Source organism: Parus major, chromosome 5 (genome assembly GCF_001522545.3).
Source record: "Parus major isolate Abel chromosome 5, Parus_major1.1, whole genome shotgun sequence".
Classification (NCBI taxonomy): Eukaryota; Metazoa; Chordata; class Aves; order Passeriformes; family Paridae; genus Parus; species Parus major.
The window spans coordinates 46,371,954-46,394,284 of NC_031774.1; the positions used below are offsets into that span (position 1 = coordinate 46,371,954).

Here is a 22,331-nt window from a genome sequence, read left to right on the forward strand (position 1 = left end):
TTTATAAATCATTTGGTGATACCAAGGAAAATAAAAAGGGGTGGGGGTGGGGTGGAGGGTCCAGCAAAAAAACCAGAATTTTGCCTGTGTTTACAAATTCTCTAGCTGAGATGTTTTTGCACCTGGATGCTTTGAAAAGTTCTATTAATTATTAAATAAATAATTAATTTTTAAAATACCTTTGAAGGCCTTTTAAATGCAGATACCCCCTTTGGCTTTGGAAGTGCCTAAGTCAAAATTCTAAAGAGAGTGTAGCTGAGAAATCCTTTCTGTCCTGTTACTGTACTTTCCCTCACTGCTTGTAGTTGGCCACTTTCAGAGATGGATTTGTGCTTTGACTGGCTATTCTAACCAAGAAAATGATGTGATTTTTTGCCTTTTTTGTGAGAGTCCAGTCCCATCTGGACAAGTTCCATACCTTCAGATCCCAGAAGTGCATTGAAAGCTGGTGATTAAAATTCTTACACATTCACTAGCACTGAACATGATCCATCCCCAGAGTTTGTTCATTTCGGCCGGACCAAACCTGCTTTGTTCTGTTCAGGCACAGACAAGGATTTCATCTTTAGTTTGTCCTCACTGTACCCCAATTCCCCACTGGAATGAAGATAGTGACAGCAGTTGCCTCAGGGGCTGTGGGTGTATGAACTGTGTGCCCTGACAGCTCGGAGATAGGCTCCCCTGGGGACTGGGGTGAGGCCAAGGCAGCGAAAGGAGGAGGCTGTGTACTCTCCTTTAGCAGGGGGACACGTGGAGACATGAACAGCCAGCACAGAGCTGTGTCACTGCAGCTTTTTGGACAGGACCTGATTTCTCTGTCTACACAGAGTCAGGCAAAGTCACAAACAATAGTACAAACTTATGGGCAGGTTCATACCATTTTATTCAGTGACCATTTTATTCATTGAAGTGACAAATGGCCTGACACCACACAGTGAATGCTGAGAATGAAATGAAAGTTTAAGTAGCAGCTCATCACCTTATTTTGCCATCCTTGATATTTGGCACCTTTCCAATATACTGCATAAATCAAAGACCTTAGACCAGATATGTAGTTGTGTATTAATATATCCTGACACATGAAAAAGAAGGCTGAATGAGGATGACACAACCCACCATTCTTTTTTGTTGCTATATTTTTTGTGATTTTTATAGTTTCCAGCAGTTTTTTAGAGAAGCTAACCGCTGAAGCCCTATTTCAATATACTTAGAGAAGAGATTGACTTGGTACAAGTCATGTGACTATGCATCTTTTTTGCCTCTTCTACCTAAAAATTTACCGTAATGAACAATGAAGAACCTGTGAATCAGCTCAAAGAGGGAAATAATAATTTAAAAAATAATAATTTTTTCAACTGCAGAGCCTGCCTCTTTTTTTTTAATTCAAAAAAAGCCTACAGCCCAAAATATTTTCTTGCAATGAGTTTTGAGTTAATCTTGCTGTGATATAGTTATTGGGGCAAATATTTTCCAGCTTTGTTACTGAAATTTCCTTACAATGAGAGCTATAATAGACAAAAATAATGTCTGTAAATCATAGCTTAAAATTACTTCTTTGAGTATGAATAGGGATCTAAAAGCTTTGTATAGAAAGTCTATTTTTTTGTCTACAGCTAGATATGAATCTTTCTTTTTGCGCTTGCAGACAGAATTGCAGCAGAACTTGTCAAAATATGCAGCAAGATGTATGGAATCTCAGATCAGGGCCTGGACCCTGGGGAGGGCACCGGTAAACTGAAAAGACACCTGTAAAGTTTTCAGTGGTAATTAATGAAGCTGTCTGCCCCTTGTGACAGAATTCAGTATTCTCACCACTCAGCCTGGCAGTCACAGGATTCTTAGAAGTAAGTGTCAATACAGCAAATATAAGGGACTTTATAAATAGGTCAGTGGAACAAGCAGCAAGTTCTCTTTCCTTCTTCTATCTTCCTCACCACCCTGTAAAACCTGAGAATATCAGTTATGGGAATAAAAATATGTATCCTAAAGAAGCACCAAGGAAAGAGCTATCACTGCTTATTCGGGGTCTCAGCCAATAAACTTTCTACTATTTTTTTTTCTGATTTTATAAATGGAAACATTATTTTTGGAGAGTATCAGTGATTGTGAAAATGTAAATATAACAAATTTTAATAGTGTTGCTGTAATCTTTATGTCTTCTGGAAATCAGGCAATTGCAAAGATTACATAACACATGAGAGACAATAAATAGGGGGGGAAATGTACATTTCATACATTTTATCAGAGCATTCAGAGGGAATAATTGTTTCCCAGATTATATATGAAGTATGATTTCTCTTATGGAATGATTCCGTAACTGAACAATATAAAATCTATGCAGGGCTTAAAGGATTTGTTTTACCCCACTCTTAGCCAATCCCTTTATCAATACAGGATCCCTGTTTTAAAGATTTTGTATGAACAGAGAAAGGGAGTTGTCATGGAATTTACTTCAAGGTAAATGATATCCTTTGCAAGAACTGGAAATTCTGAGGCTGTGGCCAGTTCAGATGTGATTCTAGGAGTCTGCCTATGTAATCTTGAAGAAAAGACACTTCTGTCCAATCATTTACTTATCTAAACTAGTTTTCATTGGTAAGATGATTCAGTCGAATAAGGGCCATGCAATGGCTCTAGAATGGAATGGGATATGTTAAAATGTGAATTGAATTCCTCTTTCTGGTTATGCATCTCTGCTGTGGGTATATTTCCTAAACAGGTTTTCAGGCTCTAATGAGAGAAGGGCTTGTTAGATGCAGTGATGGAATCAGATATTTTCTGAATTGAAATATACTTTGTTTCTATCCCCTCTGTAAAAGACAGAGATAATCTAGGGCATTTGCTTTGGCCCTTCATGTTTCTTTTGAACATTGAACACACTTTGGTGTGCAATGATCAAATACTTCAAACACTGAAAATCGTACATGAGTTTTCCATTGAAGTGATTTATAACATGTTTTGAAGACTGAACAAGTTGACTAAAACAAGTGTAAACTTGTTATTAATAAAATCTCTTAAAAGTCTCTCCTTAGTGCCTGACAAGGTGATACATTCACATTAACTGAAATCATACTTATGTGCAGCTGATTCATACGACGTGAAAGTTGAAGGTCATGAATTCATTTGGTTTATTACTATTATTTCCAATGTGTTGCTTAAAGTAAGGATGGATTTTCTATTAGCTCATGCCAGTATTAGTGCCACGAATATGTTCTGGATAGGCAGCAGATGTTTCCTGCTTGGGCTTAAGTCCTAAGGATGCCCAGTGATAATTGATTATTCATATCTGTAGACAAACATTTTGAAGCCTTTGACCTACAAAGGAAATCTTTATAATATTTCCAAACATTATAACGTCCCCATTGGAAGAGAATTACCATGATAAGTTGTAAGGAAGCTTCTGTAAACCAGGTATCAACATTCAGATAACTTGATAATAGCCTACCAGTGAATTTAACCAGAGAATACTTGTAAGATGTGATCTGACAAGGTAACAACTAGAGCTCTGGGGAAACATGGATGTAAGCCACCAGCCATGCATTCAGCATTATAATCAGGAGGACAACAGATCCTTAGCAGAGGAGGATCTGAACTGGCAGGAGGTGTAAGTGTTGTCTTCATTCACATTCTTGTTGATACTTCAGGCATGAGTAGAAACTCTCTGTGAAGCAAGTACAGTGGTTAGTTGGGAGATATTGGTATAGAAGGTTGAGGAAACGAAGGGGATGAGAGGATGAACAACAAGAAAACGTAATCTTATATAGTGCCTTAAGTTTATCTTAAGTATAGTTTATATACACTTTAACAGTTATCCTTACTAAGAATAAGCATTTAAAGAAGAGAGACAACAGCCATAAAGCTTGGAATGGTTCAAGTACCGCAGGTTGCAGGCACCGAGTCACAGATGACAGGGAAGGACATTACAGCTAGAAATAGGCGACACTTGGGAGTGTGGTTTACTGGTGGATTTGGCAATGCTGGGCTAACAGCTGGGCTCACTGATCTTTGAGGTTTTTTCCTACATGGGTAGTTCTGTGATTCTGCGGCGTTCGCAGCTGCTGACGAGTCTCACCTCAGAGATTACGGACAGCACCGCCAGGGGGCGCACGCGCGGGGCGGGAGGGGCGTGGCCTGAGCACGCTGGGGGCGTGCCCTGAGCGTAACGGAGGCGGGGCCTGAGCGCACCGGGGGCGGGGCGGGGCCTCCTGCGCCTGTGCGCGGCGCCCCCGGAAAGGCGGCCACGTCTGCCGGAAGCGATGGGACTGAGCCGCCCGGTCCGGCCCGCGGCCCCGCGCTGACCGGCGGCCCTTCACAGCTCCCCTCGGGCCGGGGCGTCTCCCGCGCTTGCAGGTGGTGAGGCTGGGCCGTGCTAAGGCCCCCGCCGCTCCTGAGTGGGGCTGGGCCTGGGGAGGGCGGTGTACAGGCGGTGCTGGGGGTGGGGGATAGCGGCCGCTCTGAACGTCCTCCTCCCGGGAGCTGGGGTAGAGGCACACGCCGCCGCTGTGGTGTCGCAGGCCCGTGGTGCAGGTGAAGGCACGCACCTGCCCGCCGTGTTGGAGTCACGGGAGAGGCAGCGGGCTCCAGATTTTGTGGGGGAGATCTGCCTGAGCCAGAATTCGCAAGCCAAGTGTCTGAGGCATAGTTGTTTTTGTGATACTCTGTAGCAGGTGGTGATACCGGAAACTGATGCAGTGGTCTGATTTTAATAGCCTTGATTTAAAAACCTATGTTTTGTGTGTTTTTCTCAGGAACTGATATATTTCCATTAGTTACCAAGACAGCAAAATACCAAATGAGTAGAAGAAAAGTATTATAATAACTATAGCACTAATAGCTTAAGACAGTTGTTTAGGTAAACAATATGTCTTGCTTTATCAGCAGCAATCTGATTTTTAATCCTTCTGTCTTTTGCAGTATATGGTCCTGAAGTTTTAATTGTACAGAGTTCATCAACAGACACTCATCATGTCTTGGCTTGCTGATCTCGCTGGAAAAGCAGAGGATCTACTCAACAGAGTTGATCAAGGAGCTGCATCAGCTCTGAGCAAAAAAGACACATCAAGCAGTGTAGTTTATGATAATAAGAACTTGGACTCTGCCAATGAGTATTCTGAAGTGTGCCAACGTACTGGAGAACTGAAATACCAGACTTCATCCAAAGCAGCCTACATCTCCTCAGCAGCTGAAAATATTAAACACCAAAAGGCCACAATCCTGGCAGGAACAGCAAATGTTAAAACAGCACGTAGGACATCCTCAGAGGCAGCTTCTCCAGCAGAAAATGCTTCCACACCCAGAGCTGCCTCCCATTTTGTGAGAAGAAAGAAGTCAGAGCCTGATGATGAGTTACTATTTGATTTTCTCAATAGTTCAGAGAAAGAACCTAATGGAAGGATAGATTCTAAAAAGGAGAAGAGCAAGGCACCTGTTCTTCAGAATCACTCTCGGACTTCAAGCATTAGTTCTGTGTCTACCAGTACACAGAGTGCAAAAACTACTGAAGATAATTCTTCCAGGAGCCAAGACAATGGTAGTTAAATAGTATTGAACCTAGAGATATTTAAAACCCAAGTATGTCTAGGGTAAGGCTAGGTAATGCATGAAACTGCATGTCACTTCATGAAACATTTAGTGGTGGTAATATGTCAAATGGGTGAGGTACAGCAGGACCTTTCACTTCTCATCACTGAGTTAATACTATGTACCATGTTAATTTGACAAACAACGTAATTAATACCTAAATCTTTTGTGCTCTGGATCTACCTTGTTGCTCACCCTGACCTCTCTGAGCTGTGGTCTAGCCTTGCTTCAGCCCCATATGTCCCCATGTAGAAGCACAGGTGCTGCTGCTTTTGTTTGGTCACTCAGGCCCTTAGCTGTTGTTGCCACGTGGGAGGGGGAGTGACTTTACCCACGGAGAGATGGTGCTGGCTGTTGCCCAGTGCAGTGAGGTGGGGTGAGGTGTTCCCTGTTCCACCATGCAGGAGGGGTGAGCTGACAAACTTGCTTGGCCTGCAGGAAGCTGGATGCGGACAGGCTGGTGTAGAGCTACAGGCATGAGAGAGCCAAAGAGATAAAGCCTTTGGGTTTGCCAGGAGTAGTTCATGAGTGCAGTATTAAGTCCTGAATGAGCCTCCAGGCCAGACAGTCAAAAGCTGGGGCTGGGCTCAAGTCAATCACACAAAGGAGAATGTGGCTGGGAAGTGTCAGGAACTTGTGTTCTCTTATCCGACTGTCCAGCCTGTGCTCACTCCATCCTTTTTGCTGTGCTACTTTGCTGTTACTTTTTTAGAAAATTGAAGCAAGTGGTTCTGTTATTAGTAATGTGGTTAGAATACTTTATTATTTGTTTAGTACTTTGAGCTTGTAAAGTATTGTAAATGCCAGCTTTTTATTTACTACATTAAGTATGCTGAAAAGCTTTAGACAGAAAAAGGGATAATTTCTAAATATGTGAATATCTTTCTGAGTCCATGACTTTTTAGTAAGGTTTACTATTAATAATAAATAATACAGATACATTAGACCTGGCTCTATGGCCTTGCTGATTGGTGCTTAAGAAACATTTGTTTTGCTCAGTGTGGCTTGTTGAATTTTCTTCTGAGGATTTTTGAGCAGCGTTTGCATTGTGGAGCTGCTAAATAAGGAAGAATGCAGTTATAATACAGGATTTGAACATGCTGTTTTCCAAAGTTGATTGTACCAATATATCTGTGTCATTTAAATATTCAGCGCAGAATCTGTTGAAGTAGCTTGTGATATATTAGCTATAGACAAAACCAATTAACATTATACTTTGTCTATTGCCATGGCTATAATCTAATCTGTACTATAAATGGCTCATTTCTTGCTTCATCAGCTTAATTAATCTATTGAATTTTCCAGACAAAGAAATGCCCAAATTATTTTATAAGTTGGAAACTGTGTAAATAAATCAAAGGAAAGATAATGACACTTCTTAGGATTGCCTTAATCAGAAAAGGGCTTGAGAAAATGTGGAAGAAATCTTCCTGTCACTGCTGCTACTTGTGGGTGTGGTGTTGCTCAGAATGAATAGTGTGCCTCCATTCCTGGGCTTGGGATGTTAGGGGCTGTTGCAGTGGTAAGAAGAAAGGTGAAGCAGCTTAGTTAATGATCACAGGGGGAAGTATATCATGCTTTAACAATTTCACTGCAGTCTTGCTTAGAATTAGTTGCAGTCTGGCCCTGTGGATTTTCAGCAGTTATTCACCTGAGACATACTAAATTCAGCAGTAATATGTTTGGATTGCCTGCTTGTTTGTCCATTGCTTGCTATGTCATTTTATCTTAACATTGCTGCAAATCTTCCAACTATATGCATGCTGGAATCAAGACTTTTAGAGTGGATATGTAGCTTTCACAGCATTAATCAAGAATACTGTGTGTGTGTATGATGGGGAAAAGCTGTTGGTTCCTCCTTCCCTCCAGAGGACTGTTGTTCAGAATGCTACTAGGAGCTCCTGTGTTGCTCTCTCTTTTAAAATTAAATGTGCATTAGCAAAATCCGAATGGAAACACAGAATAAGTTTGTTCTAAAAATTCCTGCAGTTAGTTGCTACATATATTTAGTGGTTTTTGTTACTCTTCAACTTCTGAGAACTTCTCTGAGCAGCTAAATCATAAATACAATGTTAATATTTTGAAACCCTAAAGTTGCCATTTTTGCAATAAGAAATTTTGTAACTTCCATGTCTTGTCTTGCAGTATTAATACAAACACTGCATGATGCATGTAAATAGCCCTGATTTGCGCAGTCCCTCATGAGAAGCAGCTCCATATTCCATTTCAGCATAAACTGTTTTATTTTTGTTGTTATTCCTTAACCATTGACACAAAACATGGAACTACTGTTTATAGAAGGGCAGTTTACAAACACATGCATTTGTTCTAAGATGCATCTCTCTGTACAGAAACTCCAGACAGTTCAGACTCCGGCATGGGAGCACAAGGGAGTGGCCTGAAGGATTCATCACTAAGTGCAGCAACCAACCCCAGCCTTTCAAGTAATGATGATTCCAAATCTCATGAGCTGTCCAATCTTCGCCTGGAGAACCAGTTGCTGCGAAATGAAGTTCAATCTTTAAATCAAGAAGTGGCTTCATTAATACAGAGGTCCAAAGAAACACAAGAAGGTACTTCAGCTATATCATTAGTAAAATGCTAGTGAACTAGGAAGTGATGCTCTGTGTATTTATAATAAAAACTCTCCAAGTACATTTCCATGTATGACTTCCCATGTAATGAGATGGGAGAAATTAAAAGGCTTGTTCAGCTACAAAGATAAAACAGATGTTGATTAAAATGATATGCTCAAGTTAGTTACAAAACTTACATCTTAATAAAACACTGGCAACAAATACCATGTTTAGAATACTTTTCTTGCATTTTAATGGCTTTTGCAAAATACTTATTTTTAAATGAGCAAATTCCTTTGAATACTTCAAACTGACTACTTTCTGGCTGTAATAGAGACTATAGTCTCTGATGCCTAGAAACTGATGGTAAAAATATAAAATTAGTATTTTAAATATGACATCACTGATGTTTTCAATGCCAAATGAAATTAAAAATGTAAAAAATGTGAGTATAAGTTAAACAATAGACTAGAGAGCAAACTCCTGCTGTTAGGCATAAAGTTGAGGTACAACATTTTTTTCCCATTAACTGCATAAGCCAGATAATTTTAATATCCAGTGAAGTTTAATGTCTGATGTTAGATTAAAAACAAAAGCTTCTAAGTATTCAGGCATTTTTCACAATTGGTGTATTTTTCCATTGTGTTTCATGTGACAATAAGCTCAAACTAGAATTAAACTAGTTGCTTTATGCAGACATTTCTGTTGGCACAGGGATATTTGACAGTAGGCCATTGCAGGGGATGGGGCAGATGAAATCTGTCATCTGCAGTGTGACTCAGAAGGAAATGTCTATTTTGAGATCACCTCTAAAATTTTCTGGGTTGTGCTTTGACAGCCAGTCTGGCATTTGTTACTTCCTGGTAGCTCATAAATTTTCAATTTTACTTCAACTTGGTTGTATCTAAGTTTTTTTCTTTAAGAAATAAGGTGCCTCCTGACTCCTTACAAGACCTTGCAAAATCTACTTTTGTAAACTTCAAAGAAATTTCTTATTTTGTAGAACTGAACAAATCTCGGGAGAAGGTGGAGAAGTGGAATGTTGACCATTCAAAGAGTGACAGGATGGTTAGAGAACTTCAGGCTCGAGTGGATGATCTTACAGAAGCTGTTGGTGCCAAAGATTCACAGCTAGCTGTGCTGAAAGTACGGTTGCAAGAAGCTGATCAGCTCTTAAGTTCTCGGACAGAAGCTTTGGAAGCACTGCAGAGTGAAAAATCACGGTACTTCCTAATTTCATACTTTGGAATTCTGCAAATAGTAGTAAACTTGAAAAAAATCAAGGTAGATAATTTAGCGTCTACAAGGATAAAAGATAATAAACTAATGAGGAAAGATTTGACATACAAGGATTAAAGTTTGCACTAAAACTGTTCTGTCATAGTTGGCAGTGGGAGCAGGACAAATGAGTATTAAATAGGGCATCCCTTGGCATCTGATTATTGAAATTCATTTTGTGTAAAGTGTTTGTGTCAGAGGTGTGAAGGTCCCAACACTTTTTTTTCATGAAAAATAAACTTGCTTATCCACAAATATAAAGGTTTTTCTGTATCTATCTCACTGCTGGGATGTGGATATACCAGAATATAGGCCAGGGAGGAGAAGTGTGAATCATTAACTCCAGGCCTCATGCCTGTAGTCTGTGTGCAGTAATCTACTGGGCAAATTTTCAAAGCTGGTCTGGAAGACAGGAGGTTATATTTCTACATGAAGAATCACACTAGCTTGCTTCCTTTCCTATTAATGTGTGTCTCTTTCAGGATAATACAAGACCACAGTGAAGGAAGCAGTTTACAAAATCAAGCCCTTCAAACTCTTCAGGAGAGGCTGCGTGATACAGACTCTGCACTCAAGCGAGAACAAGAAAGTTACAAACAAATGCAGGTTAGACATGTAGAATAAGGAAGACTTTTAAGACTCTGCTTCTGAGATGAGATCCATGAGGTTCCATGTGCTCTCTCCTCCTTTTGACTTCAGTTCCTGTTCAGGGTACTAATTATTTGTAAGGATGTGCTGTCAGCTGCACTAAATACCCTTCAGATGCTAATTTATTTCTTATATGTTATCTTGAAAGGTTCATGAGTAAAAGTTTTTGATGTTAATGCTGACAATTTTTATTATTATTAATCATTTTATTTCAACATATTTACAATTTTTTGCATGCTAACTTTAATGTTAATATGTGTTTTAAAAGTAAATCAGTAATCAGTTTAGTTTTCCATGGTGTGTTGTTACACAACATATTGTTACACAATTTTACTGTGATGAAGGATCACTTCTGTGGTAAAGATGCAAGTACATTATTGATAGAGAATGTTTTCTACACTTAATTTGGCCTTTGTTACACATAATGACATCTCTGAAAATCTTTTATCAGTGTCTGTTCTGGTTTTTTTACAGTACTTCAAAATATGTCATATGACGATATTTTTTGAGGGGCAAGCTTATTTTTTATTTGCTAAATAAATGTGAATAATAGGAAGATTGTTATTCCCTTGCTATTTGTGGTGAGGGAAAGAAAAGCATATTCTTACTCAGATTATTTACCACTTGCTTAAGCAAGCAGAGTTTCTTTCCACATAGCAGTAATGTGTCTTTAAGCTGGAGTTGGTAGATAGGAGGTGGTGTGCTCTGTGTAGTTGCTTTTAAACTTCCTTTTTTCCTTCCTAGGTTAAAGTTGAGACTGTGTTTAAACACAAGGTATTGTTTCTTTATTGCCAATAGAATGAGTTTGCGGCTCGTCTAAGTAAAGTGGAAGCAGAACGGCAGAACCTGGCAGAAGGGATAACTGTAGCAGAGAGAAAGTATTTAGATGAAAAGAGGCGAGCTGATGAGCTTCAGCAGCAAGTCAAAGTAACTAAAAGCCACCTAGAATCTGCAAAACAGGAACTGACAGACTATAAACAGAAAGCTACTCGCATTCTCCAAGTAAGCATTGTTGTGAAGAAATACAGTGTGATTTGTATGCTTTAATTGTTTTAAGGTGTTATGCTTCAAATAATCTAACTTGTGGTATTCTTTTTTATGTGACCTGTAATGTGTTCTGTGGCATATCTACGATGGTACATATACAGAACAGCTACCAGTCTGCCTTTTGTAAACTTAAGTTTACAGATGAAGTTATGGAATTGAAATGGTAGTTCAGGTCTTGAACCCAAAGAAAATCCAAGTGAACCATTGCATTTATTGTGCATCATCTGTCAGTGTGTTCCACATCCAAGAGTCCAGATAGTTAAGTAGATGAAGCCTACAATTTGTCCCATATCCAGTATTCTTGATTTAAGAATATTGCTCTGTTCTGCTTGAGGCTGAAGCATAGCACAGAATGGGTACATACCGTGTCACCAGAGAATATTTTTCCATGTCCTGAAAGCTTGCTTGTGGTTAATGTTATATGAACAGTGGAAATATGATGTTTTGTGCTGAGTTCTGTACTATATAGATTGTCAAAGATACCATGTCCAGATGTGGTTGGTTTGAGTCTTGTTTATAAGTGTTAGCAAGATGTTGAAGACAGAGATCTCTTTAGAATAGTTATTTTAGTGAAATGTTCAAGGACAGGTTTTGAGTAATTTTGGTAAATATGTAAAGCCTAAAATCACAAGTCAATGTCAAGGTAGCATTAGACTGACTCTGAATAAAATGGTTTATCCTCTTTCCTGGAAGAGTTATCGCTGTATTTGGTTCCTGATTTTGTTGGCAGGAGAGAAAGGGGGTCAGTTTTGTCTATAGTGTCTGTTGGTGTGCATCTTGTCTGTTTCAGTACCAAGAGGGCCATAATTGTTTTCCATGACAAGTTTAACATTCCAGGCACTTGTAAAGAACAAATCTGTACTCTTCCACAGATAACACAGGCTTTCAGTAAAATTAATCATACGGCATACAGGAAATCAGAAAAATTATCAGTATGGAAGCATTTTCATTTTCAAATTTCTAGGGTCATTATTGGATAAAAGAACAGATCAACCAGTCACTATAGCATATTCTAGTTGAGCACTTGTTCAATACTGCTATAAATAACATTGATTTTATTTTTTCAGTCCAAAGAAAAGTTGATAAACAGCTTAAAAGAAGGCTCTGGTATTGAAGGCCTGGATAGCAATGCTGCAAGCACGGTGGAACTGGAAGAACTGAGACATGAGCGAGACACTCAAAGAGAAGAAATACAAAAACTAATGGGGCAAATACAACAGATGAGAACAGAGCTGCAGGTAGCTGTGCCTGTGTACACCTGTATTTGCAGTTAGCTACGACAAAGGACTGTTCTCTTGTGTACTGTGGGTCTGTTGTTTCTAGTATTTATTACCTTACTTCTCTCTTCCCTCATTACTGTGCACTCCTTTTGAGGGAAGCATTTATTTCCTAATAATCATAATGATTTCTCTAGCCATCACCTATATTCTTTTCTGCAACAAGAATCCTTGAAGCACTGTAATCCAAGTAATCTGCTGGCATAATGGGCTTAACACAGCAGATGCATGCGAGCCCACTTTGCAAAGTTTTAGCCTGTAGACAGTAGAAAGGAAGCAGCAGGGCCTTTTCATGTTCACAAAACACATTTATTTTATTACTGTGTTACTAAAAATACTCTGTATAAAATGACCAAGTGTAATTTATCCAATATACCCACACCTTCCATTTTCTTTGAAGAAATATTGCATACACTACTTTTTTTTGTTGTTACCTGGGGCAGATTTGCAGTAACATTTGAATGTTAGTGAAATGGTTATATTTGTGTTCATTTCAGGATATGGAGACACAGCAGGTAAGTGAAGCTGAGTCAGTGAGAGAGCAGCTTCAAGACCTACAAGAGCAGATATCAGCACATAAAATGGCCAAGCAAGAAGCAGAAGCTGAATTGGAACGGCAAAAACAGGTAAAGAATTCTTGAAAGCTGGATCTGTTTTTGGGCCTCATGTGGTGCCATCAACAAAGCATTTGGCTTAATAATAGAATATTTGGATACTTGGGCAGTGTTTGATTAATGTTTTGTCTAGTACTCTAAAGAAATCGCTAAAAGCTTGGTGAATGTCACTAGGTCAAGGAAAGTGCAGCCAGGACTAAGCAATGGTCAGGGCCTTCTGGATACTGCTGATGAACAGAGATCCTGCTGAATAAACAGTACCATAAGGGAGTGCACAGAATTGATCAGAATCTTGAATTTTATTCAGCAGGGAAATAATCAAACAACAGGGATGTAGTAACAAGTGTAACATTTTTTATATCAAAAAACCCTAATGCTGAAAGTGGCTACTGTGGAACTTGCTGTGCTCAGTTAATACATAAGGTGTAGTTTGTAAAGCAATATCATTGTAGTACCAATTTAGAGGTAATTTATTTAATCCATTTGTTACTCAGTTCTGAATCTAATTGTCATTACTTCTAATAAAAAACAGACAAATTGCTGACAAAATTACGTTAATGAATTCTGTTGGAATTGTGTCATCTTTTTGAGCAGATTCTGCCTTGATTTAAGCAGTTTTGTGCTATAAAGAGAGCAGGGAAAAAACCACAAATTTGTATTCCATGTGAACGAACTTATTATGCAGTAGGAATTGGACAAATACTTTGCACCCTTTTAAAAAGTTTCCTTTTAAGAAAAAGTTCATGTAAAGAGAATTAATAATGAAGAAAGCACAAGTCCTCTGTATCTTCTAGGAACAATTTATCTCATAGGATTATCTGTCCTTTCAGAAATTGCATTTTAATGAGATGGTTGCAGCTTGAACTAATTAAAAGGCAGAAGTCGAGGTCTGCTCTTGATGGGGTAGCTGATGTTTATTATGTCAAAGCAGATGGCAGATGGTATTTTGTTACTCCTGCCCTTCTGAGGAATATGCTCTAAGTCAATAGAAAGAGTGAGGTGAATTAAAAAAAGCATCAGTTATTGCAGAAACTGAAGTCTTCCTTTTGATGACACCCATTTACATGTGCTTTTAACATAATTGCTTGTGTTGATACTTGATGTAATTATGGTCAGTTCTATCTGGGAATTGCTTTAACTATTGTCCTAAGGTTTCTGAAACTGAAGATGGAAAATAAATAGAGGTGTTATTTTTTTGTACATCTGATGGTTCAAAGGGAGAACAGGATCATCTGTTTTCTGTAGCAACTGACAGCTGAAATGATAGTGATTTGAAGATTGTCTTAATTTAAAAGATAAGCTTGATAGGTCTTTAAGTGCGAGCTAAAATAGCCACTAAATCATGGGAGTAACAAAACTTACAGTTAGATTTACTCTTCAGTAATTTATTTTTTTTTACTAATCCTTCTCCTTTCACATCTGCTATGTTAATTTATCCTAAACTTTAGAGGAAAACATATGTCATAGAGAATTATAGCTATGCCAATGGTTTTCAAACATGTTTAAAGAATGATATTTTGAATTAATGAGTTTATTTTAGGAATACAGATACCCCCTAAGTATTTTGTAATTCCTACATTATTGACATAGTTTTAAGGTAGTGCTACAACAAATGGTGAAAGTGTAAGGAAGATAAAATTGTGGTCCAAATGAAATTGTGTGACTTGCAGTAAACTAGTCTGCATTGATATTTATATTAGGTTAGTCTCCACAAAAGAATTTGATTGGCCTTTTAGGTTGTGTCTTGATACTCAGCTTTCTCTATCCCCATACCCCCCATCCTAGCCAGACATGTACCTAAGATAATATTTCAGTTTGTATTTGATTGCAGCATATTGCTTTCTTGTGTTTTGTTGAGAAACTCTAGATAACTGGAGTTAGTATCTCAAAATATATGTATGTATGAAGTCTTTTATGTGTAATTGTGATACATTTTCTAGGAACTTCATTATACTGAAGAAGAATTGTATCGAACGAAGAATACTTTGCAAAGCAGAATAAAAGACAGAGAGGAAGAAATTCAGAAGCTCAGAAATCAGGTGTGTATAGAAAATAATTTTCTCTTATTTTATATATATATTAGAATAAACATAATAAATATAATGTTTATTTTAAAAATAAATATATAATATAGTAAATAATAAATAAATGTAAGAAATCTATATATAATATAAATATCCTGAAAAATCCTGTAAGCATTCTACTAGTGAGGTACAGTGTACTTGTTTTCAATAAAGAGTAGAGTTTTGAGAGTAGGAAGTACAAGAAGTGAACCATGTAAATAGCCTATTTTATAGTTGTATAAATAGCCTATTTTATAGTTGTATGTGCTTTTATATAAAGGGTGGGGAAAATCAGCCACTGTCCCAACTAGACCTGGTGAGGGGTGTTGCATCAACGTTCTTCTCTTTGCAAACTAAAAAACTCGATGGAGTTTGATTAGGTCATTATGAATTCTGCCAAGATCCTTTTAACTGTTGAAAGAACCTAAGTTATATATCCTGCAGATGTAGTGATCCATCTAGCCCACTGTTCTGTCTTGGCCAGTGGCAGTAGGGCCAGCAGGTGAGCCTGTCCAGTTCTTTCACTCCTGTGTACCTGCCCAACATCAGCAGTTGAATTAGGGTTGTTAGAGTTTAAGTCTTTACTAAGTACTACTGCTGTGTTGATGGACCTGGTTCCCTTGTATCAGTCTAATCCCTTTTGGAACCTTCTCATACTTGTGAGTCCCCACTGTCTCCTTGGGCAGCAGGAAGGCAAAAGCCTTGTTCTGTTACCTTAGCATAGTGAAAAGTAGGCTGTTTGTGGAGAAATTGGTAGTGTGGAGTTGGGTGTGGTCAGCTGAGCAGTTACAGCATCAGGATTTGGAAATGGTTGTGATGTGATACAGATTTCTTGGGCATGATGATGGCAGGTGAATTTAGTGCTGAACTTCAGGACTACCTGCACCTGCCTGGTTGCAGGCCCCTAATTTGTATTTTGGATAGCTGTATTTCCAGATGATTGTGTTTTTGCATTAATGAAGCTGTGTCTGTGGAATATGATGCCACAAAGTGGCTGAGGTCCAAGACTGTAGTGAATAGATGAGCTATTGCACATATGGCAGACCTGGTGATTCCCATTTGCTTGAAATATTTTCTGCAAATTGAATGACATCACCCATGTGAAATGCATGATCCATTTGCTGGCCTTGCAGTTTCTATTTGCTAGTACAATCATGTTTTCTGCCTTGATGCTCCTCAGTTCTTCTGCCAACATATCCTGCATTTTCACCATTTCATTTGTTTTTCTCTTAAATGGCATCCGATTCTCCCCATTTGTACTGAGTTTTTCCTTCCTTGCTTGAAAACATTTTTACATATGTACTAATTTGAAGTTATGGTAGCCAGGCTGGATTAGCTTGCTACTGATTGCTGTTGAAACTTGTCTCTGAGGCATAGCATCGATGTTGTGATCAAATTTAGGCTTATATAGAAACTTTCATATTATTATAGGTGGAAAACAGAGAAATACATTTTTACCTGGAGTTTCTTGTGTAATGTGAACAGTTAAGAACTGTTGAAATTAAGTTTCCTCTTTATTGCACTCAACAGTGATAGTTTTGATCATCATTTTAATCATTTGGCATTATCCTGCAAAAAATTCTGCAGTGGAATAACTTAGTTCTTGAAAGCTTAGGTTATTATAGAGCTTTGTAATATGTCAGAGTTTGAATTTAGAGTGATTTTTTTTTTTTTTTTGCTTATTTTTAGCTCACAAACAAGACTCTAAGCAGTAGTAGTCAGACAGAATTAGAAAATCGGCTTCATCAGCTGACAGAAACACTAATTCAGAAGCAAACCATGTTAGAGAGCCTGAGCACAGAGAAAAACTCACTTGTGTACCAGCTGGAACGGCTTGAGCAACAGCTGAAGGCTATCCAAGGCACAAGTGCTAATGGACCTTCCATTAACATGGCAGGCATTGATGGTGCTGAAGGTAAATAAGGAAATAAAATACTTAAAACTCTTGTCTTCTCTGCAGTCCAGGTTTTTTTGTTTCCTCATGCCTTATTCTGAAAGTCTGAGTTTGTAAGGATAAATAAGTGCTGAAAATAGGCCACTTATTCTAGAGACCTCTACAGCAGCCAATATCATAGTTAACTAGAATCTCCTTTTTGTGAGCAAATTGCTTCAGTAAATCTAATAAAGCAAATTTAGTTTTTAATTCTCAGTACTATGGCGCTATTGAAACAATTCTGTCACAGGTGGAAAGAAACTTGTATTTTGGGGTTCAAACTGAAAATTAGAAACAGGATTTAAATATTCCCTTGCAAAAAAGGTTTGGGAGGAGAGTAAGAATGGAATACTTCCTTTTGAGTCTTGATCTGGTTGAAATGAATTTCTTCTTGGCTTTCTGTTTTTCTTGAAAAGAAGCTTAAAATGTGATGGTTCTGATGAGCTTGGTTTTTCAGTCCTGTTTCTCTGGGACAACCTCAGCAGTTGATCCATGGTGTTGAGATGTTACTTTTCAGAGACAAAATTTGTCATTTTGTATGTATATTAAGTAACTTTAAAAGCAAGGGACAATCACCAAGACGTGGGAAGTAACCGTCCAGACCTTTTCTCTGTGGGAGTTGCTTGTAAGTAACTTCAGAGAGCTGAATTTAGTTACAGAAAAGTAACATTATCGAATCTTTTTTCTTAATAAAGTTGATACGTAGTAAAAATGTAAATAAAGTAAAACACTGTTGAAGGTACAAGTCAGTGTCAGAAATGCAAATCAAAGTTTCACTGTATGAGAGTAAAAAAAATTGGAGAAACTGTGCCAATATCAAGCCCATCATTTTATACTCCTAATAATAGTTATTGTGACATGATGGAATTGAATATCAAGATATCCCTTTAGTAAACAAATAAATTTAAGAAATAGTGTACTAAGTTGAAGAGAAGTGTGATTTAAGTTTATCAAGAACTGATGACACTACAGTCATACCGAACACTATTTTTTTGTTCTTTTTATATGTATTTGTTATATACTATCAGTTTGTTTTATTTAAACAACCACTTGTCTAATTTTTTTTCACTTTTTCCCATCAATCAGGAGCTCGCCTGCGTAGTGTTCCTGTCCTGTTCAGTGACACAGACACCAGCATGGCAGGAGTGTACGGCAGAGTCCGCAAAGCTGCCAGTACTATAGATCAGTTTAGGTAAGAGTGTCCTGAGGGAACACGTTTGTAACTGCTGTCACCCTTGTCCAGTTTTACAGTGACACACTTTGGTGCCTATTATTCCCTTTTACAAAGGGAAAAGTTTAAAATAATGCAGCTAAAGTATGGTATAAAATGCTGAGTATTGATCCACTTCACTTGTGCTTTCCTATGACACTAATATTCTTAGACTTTTGCAAATTATTGTCAATTATTTAAACAAAGCTCTTACAGATTTTGATGCAAGAGGTTCCCTAAGTTATGAAAAAAATCTAACTGAATTCATTACAGTCTTCTACATATTTTACTTTCAGAAGTTTTGACCGTGTGTGTGGTAAACAGTGTAAGAGTGGGGGAGTATCATCTGTACTCTTTCAGTCCCAATGAAGACAAGATTCTGTCTTCTAAGGCAATGCAGCTGTTTACCTTGGAAGATAATCTATTTGAGGAACTAGTAAATGAAAATCATTCTGGATCCAGCAATAAATTTGCTTTGATCCCTTTCCAAGAAGCTAGGTGAATTGACAGTATTGGCAGCAAAGCTTGCTACAAAACTTGAAACAAATACCAACAGAAAATAAAATTTGGTAATACTTTGTAGTCCTTTGAAAGCAAGATAGTTTGATAGAAAGTTCTTTGTGCTTCCATGGTACTTGAATTTCATTGTGAAAGGATTTCTGTTATTGGGAAAAAATTAGGAGTATGATTTATGGTGTGAATTTTCTCACCCCACGTAATGTTTTGAGTACATGAAGTAAAATTCAAGACAACAACAAAGCCTTGTGTGTGTTTGAGAAAATTCAAGACAGAAACAAAGCCATGGGATTTGTGGTGACTGGGATGAGAGGAACAGGGATTTATTGCTCAGTGCTGAATTGTGTGTTTTGTTTTCTCTTGCTACCTGTGTAGCATTCGGCTGGGAATCTTTCTGAGGCGATACCCCATAGCAAGAGTCTTTGTAATCATTTACATGGTGAGTCAGCTTTCTTGAATGCAAGATTTCTATAGCCAATGTCTGTGCCAGTATGTCTTAAATGGCAAGACTGATGTTCAAAAGGCCATAATTAACAACTCAACATGGGTTTTAGGAAAGTGGACCAAATAATACTTACAAAACAGCATTTTGGAGTCCTGTTGCTTGGCAGTTTTCAGTTTTTCCTGGAAACTGTTAGTATAGGAGTCTTAAAGGCACTTTTTTAAATGCCATTTAAAGGCCTATGGAAGTAGATTTCTAGTAGCAAAATATGGAATGAAGGTGACCAGTTGCCAAGGTTAACCTGCCATGCCTCCATGCACTGCATTTAGGAAAATGACATTTTTTAATATTTGACTCTTCACTTTTGGTTTTTTTCAGTGGCTAATGATTCGTCTCCTCTAGTAGCTAAAACATCAGCAAGACAAGTTGTGTTTTTTTTGTAGAGTTAAACAATTAGAAGAATATTGCTCACCCAAATCGAGCAAAACTGTCAGGCTGGCAATTGCTAGAAGTGAAATGCCTCCCTTATCCACTAGAGAGCAGGTGCCTGTCAGCTGCAGGGACCTCTGGATAGTCAGGCTTTGTAAAAAACACTGAAGACTTCTGCTGCCTGAGCTGCAGTCTGAAGGGAAACTTGATGGTGGCTGTATAGGAGCTGGGCAGTCAGTGGGAGTTACCCCTTTTCAGCTCAAACCTTGACCATGACTAATCTAACTTGAATGTTTTAAAATATTTTTTTAAAATAAATATGGGTTATGTATTTTTCTTTGCATTTCAGGCAGCTTCTATTCTAATTGGATAGTTTCAGCCAAATTTGAATGAGAATTAACATTCCTACAGAATTCATAGAAATGCCTCAAATCAGTGCCTGTGATAAGGAGAAGGAAATCAGAGCTTGGCTGGTTTACAGTCTGGTGTCAGCCAGTTGGCACAGGACTAGTGGCTTACCAGTCACTCAAGGCACATCACATAATGTGATGGCTGGGGACTGGATATCAGAGGGAACAGCTGAAGTCACTGTGGCATGGAGGAAAAGAGCAACTAGACAACACAAATCTGTAGGAAAACAGGCTGCTTTATTTTTGCTGTTTGAGTAAAGTCTTTAGTTTTCTGTAAGTAGCTTTTTTAGAATCTGATTCAGAATTTCATTTTTCAAATGCAAATCATTTTTTTTAGAAGTATCTGATTAATAGAAAAACTATTTCAGTCAAAATATTTCTACAAAACAAGTTTGATAAGCTCTCATTGGGAGCCCTCCTGTGGATGGTGATTGTCAGTGCTAAATTTATTTCTTTTCTTTTCCCAGGCATTGCTTCATCTCTGGGTTATGATTGTTCTCCTTACCTACACCCCAGAAATGCATCATGACAGTCCCAGTGGCAGGTAGACAGAGACAGGACCATATCCTGTGCTAATGTGATGTGGACTGGCAATGCCTTTGAATTATCAGTCCTGAAACATCAGCAAACTATTCCTCATGGTGTTTCAGAAGGATTGAAAACCATCATGCCTGATTTATCACTACCTTTCAAACATGTGTGTGATACTATGTAGCTTTTTCAATTTACCTAAAAGAACATCACTTACCTGGAGAAATGAAGCTGTTAAGCTAAGCTCTGATTAGCCTTTACATTTTATGTAGACCCTCTGGTGGTTAGAGTGAAAGACAAGGCTTGTTCTGCAGAGAAATGCAAGGATTTCTGAAATCACAGATATATCTGGTACAAATTATTTTAGGTCATACTGGATGTGGGCTATGGTCAGGTAATAAACTGTATTTAGCATTTTAAATAAACTTCTTTCTGGTTGCTTTCAGTTGGCTTTTGCAGTTATGTTTTTAACTTTGTATATAATAGGCTTTTCCTTAACATTAACTGGAAAAAGGACAATGGATTGGTGCAATATATTTTTGTAAATAAGTTTAAGAATAAAATATTATGCATTCTTCTTAGCTTTGTACTTCTAGTGCAAGAGATGTATCTTTCCTACAAACCGAATAGTGGGGCTGCCTATTTAAAGGCTGGTATTTTAGCTTTATTAGAGAAAGAGAGATGGTTTTTGAGAAGGAAGGTTTAAACTGTTGAGAAGTAATGGTGTTTCTTTTTGCACTTGAAATTTGTATATTTTAACTTCATTTTCTTATACCTCTCTCATTAGTACATGTCTTAATCAGAACTTATTAAAACATTTATTTTCTAAAGCTTTGGGTATGTAATTAAAACTATTTCTATATGAAATCTATCAAAACATTAAAAATTTCTAATGTCTAAACACTCACCAAATATACTAATAAACAAACCTCATCAAATATTTATAGTAAAACCCAAAATACCAAACCTACTGTAGAAGTTCTGTTGTCAGATTGTGGCATTCTGTAATTATGAATTTTCAAGAGACAATCACACAAGGTCACTTTCTTAAGAAATTTCTTGGTTTTTTGTGTGGTGCTCACAGCTGAGTAATGAAAAGATGACTGCAAGCAGTTTGTCACTCCTGCTCTTAAGGATGTGGTTCAGTTTTCATGTGGTTTAGACACACAGCATTAGGTCCTGTGCATGAAGTCTGTCATGCTGGCTCCTATGGAAGTGTTACAGTGGACAAATGACTTTATTGCTGCTCTGATTCAGATCTTGCAGAGAAAACTGAAATGTTTGGATAAACCCAGTAATAAAAGAGAGCATTTATTCTAAGTTGTGTCTGCCCTCTATCACATTTGTTGCATTTTGCCTAATTCCTGCTGCCTGTTTTCTTTTCAAGTCTGGTACTAAAGCCACTTTTGAACCCCAGGGGGAGCTGATTGTGATGGAAAGAAATCAAATAAAGGACCTTTGCACACTCATGTTCTACACACATCCAGTGTTTTCATTTAAACACTTCCAAAAAACCTGAAGCTTTGGATATTTGAATATATTGTGATATTTTGGGGGGTACATTATTAGTGGTATAAACCCTTACAGCTTTACATCTATTCTTACTTCCTTTTTTTTTTTGGTTTCCCCCCACTTTTTTTTTTGTGTGTGTGTGTGTACGTGTGTGTTTTTGGTTGGTTTGTTTGTTTGTGGGGTTGTCTGGTTTGGTTTTGGGGGGAGGGTTGGTGGTTTTTTGGGTTTGCTTTTTTTTGTTTGTTTGTTTGATTTGTATGTTTTT

General features: G+C 37.9%; 1 protein-coding gene across 5 annotated transcripts; it reads left to right on the forward strand.

Moving 5' to 3' along the window:
- The first annotated feature begins 4,221 nt into the window (after positions 1-4,221).
- GOLGA5 (golgin A5) lies at positions 4,222-22,023 on the forward strand. 5 transcript variants are annotated; one of them, XM_015631899.3, is made up of 13 exons: positions 4,222-4,350; positions 4,915-5,530; positions 7,932-8,153; positions 9,160-9,379; positions 9,917-10,040; positions 10,881-11,084; positions 12,197-12,367; positions 12,904-13,032; positions 14,961-15,059; positions 16,773-16,998; positions 18,103-18,208; positions 19,118-19,181; positions 20,491-22,023. In XM_015631899.3, exons 2-13 carry the CDS (start codon positions 4,966-4,968, stop codon positions 20,569-20,571), a joined length of 2,211 nt encoding a protein of 736 aa, XP_015487385.1. In that variant the 5' UTR covers positions 4,222-4,350; positions 4,915-4,965; the 3' UTR covers positions 20,572-22,023. The 5 variants fall into 5 exon arrangements, 4 of the variants coding, with proteins under 4 accessions (XP_015487385.1, XP_018862642.1, XP_033370925.1 ...); XR_001522340.3 differs by lacking the exon at positions 16,773-16,998; XM_019007097.2 differs by lacking the exon at positions 19,118-19,181.
- The last annotated feature ends 308 nt before the right edge of the window (positions 22,024-22,331 follow it).

Excerpts from the sequence above, each read along its gene's own strand:
- GOLGA5 (XM_015631899.3), top strand. The coding sequence starts at position 4,966 with ATGTCTTGGCTTGCTGATCTCGCTGGAAAAGCAGAGGATCTACTCAAC. Across the intron at positions 11,085-12,196 it reads AAGCTACTCGCATTCTCCAA|TCCAAAGAAAAGTTGATAAA; the intron begins GTAAGCATTGTT and ends TTATTTTTTCAG. Across the intron at positions 12,368-12,903 it reads AGATGAGAACAGAGCTGCAG|GATATGGAGACACAGCAGGT; the intron begins GTAGCTGTGCCT and ends TGTTCATTTCAG.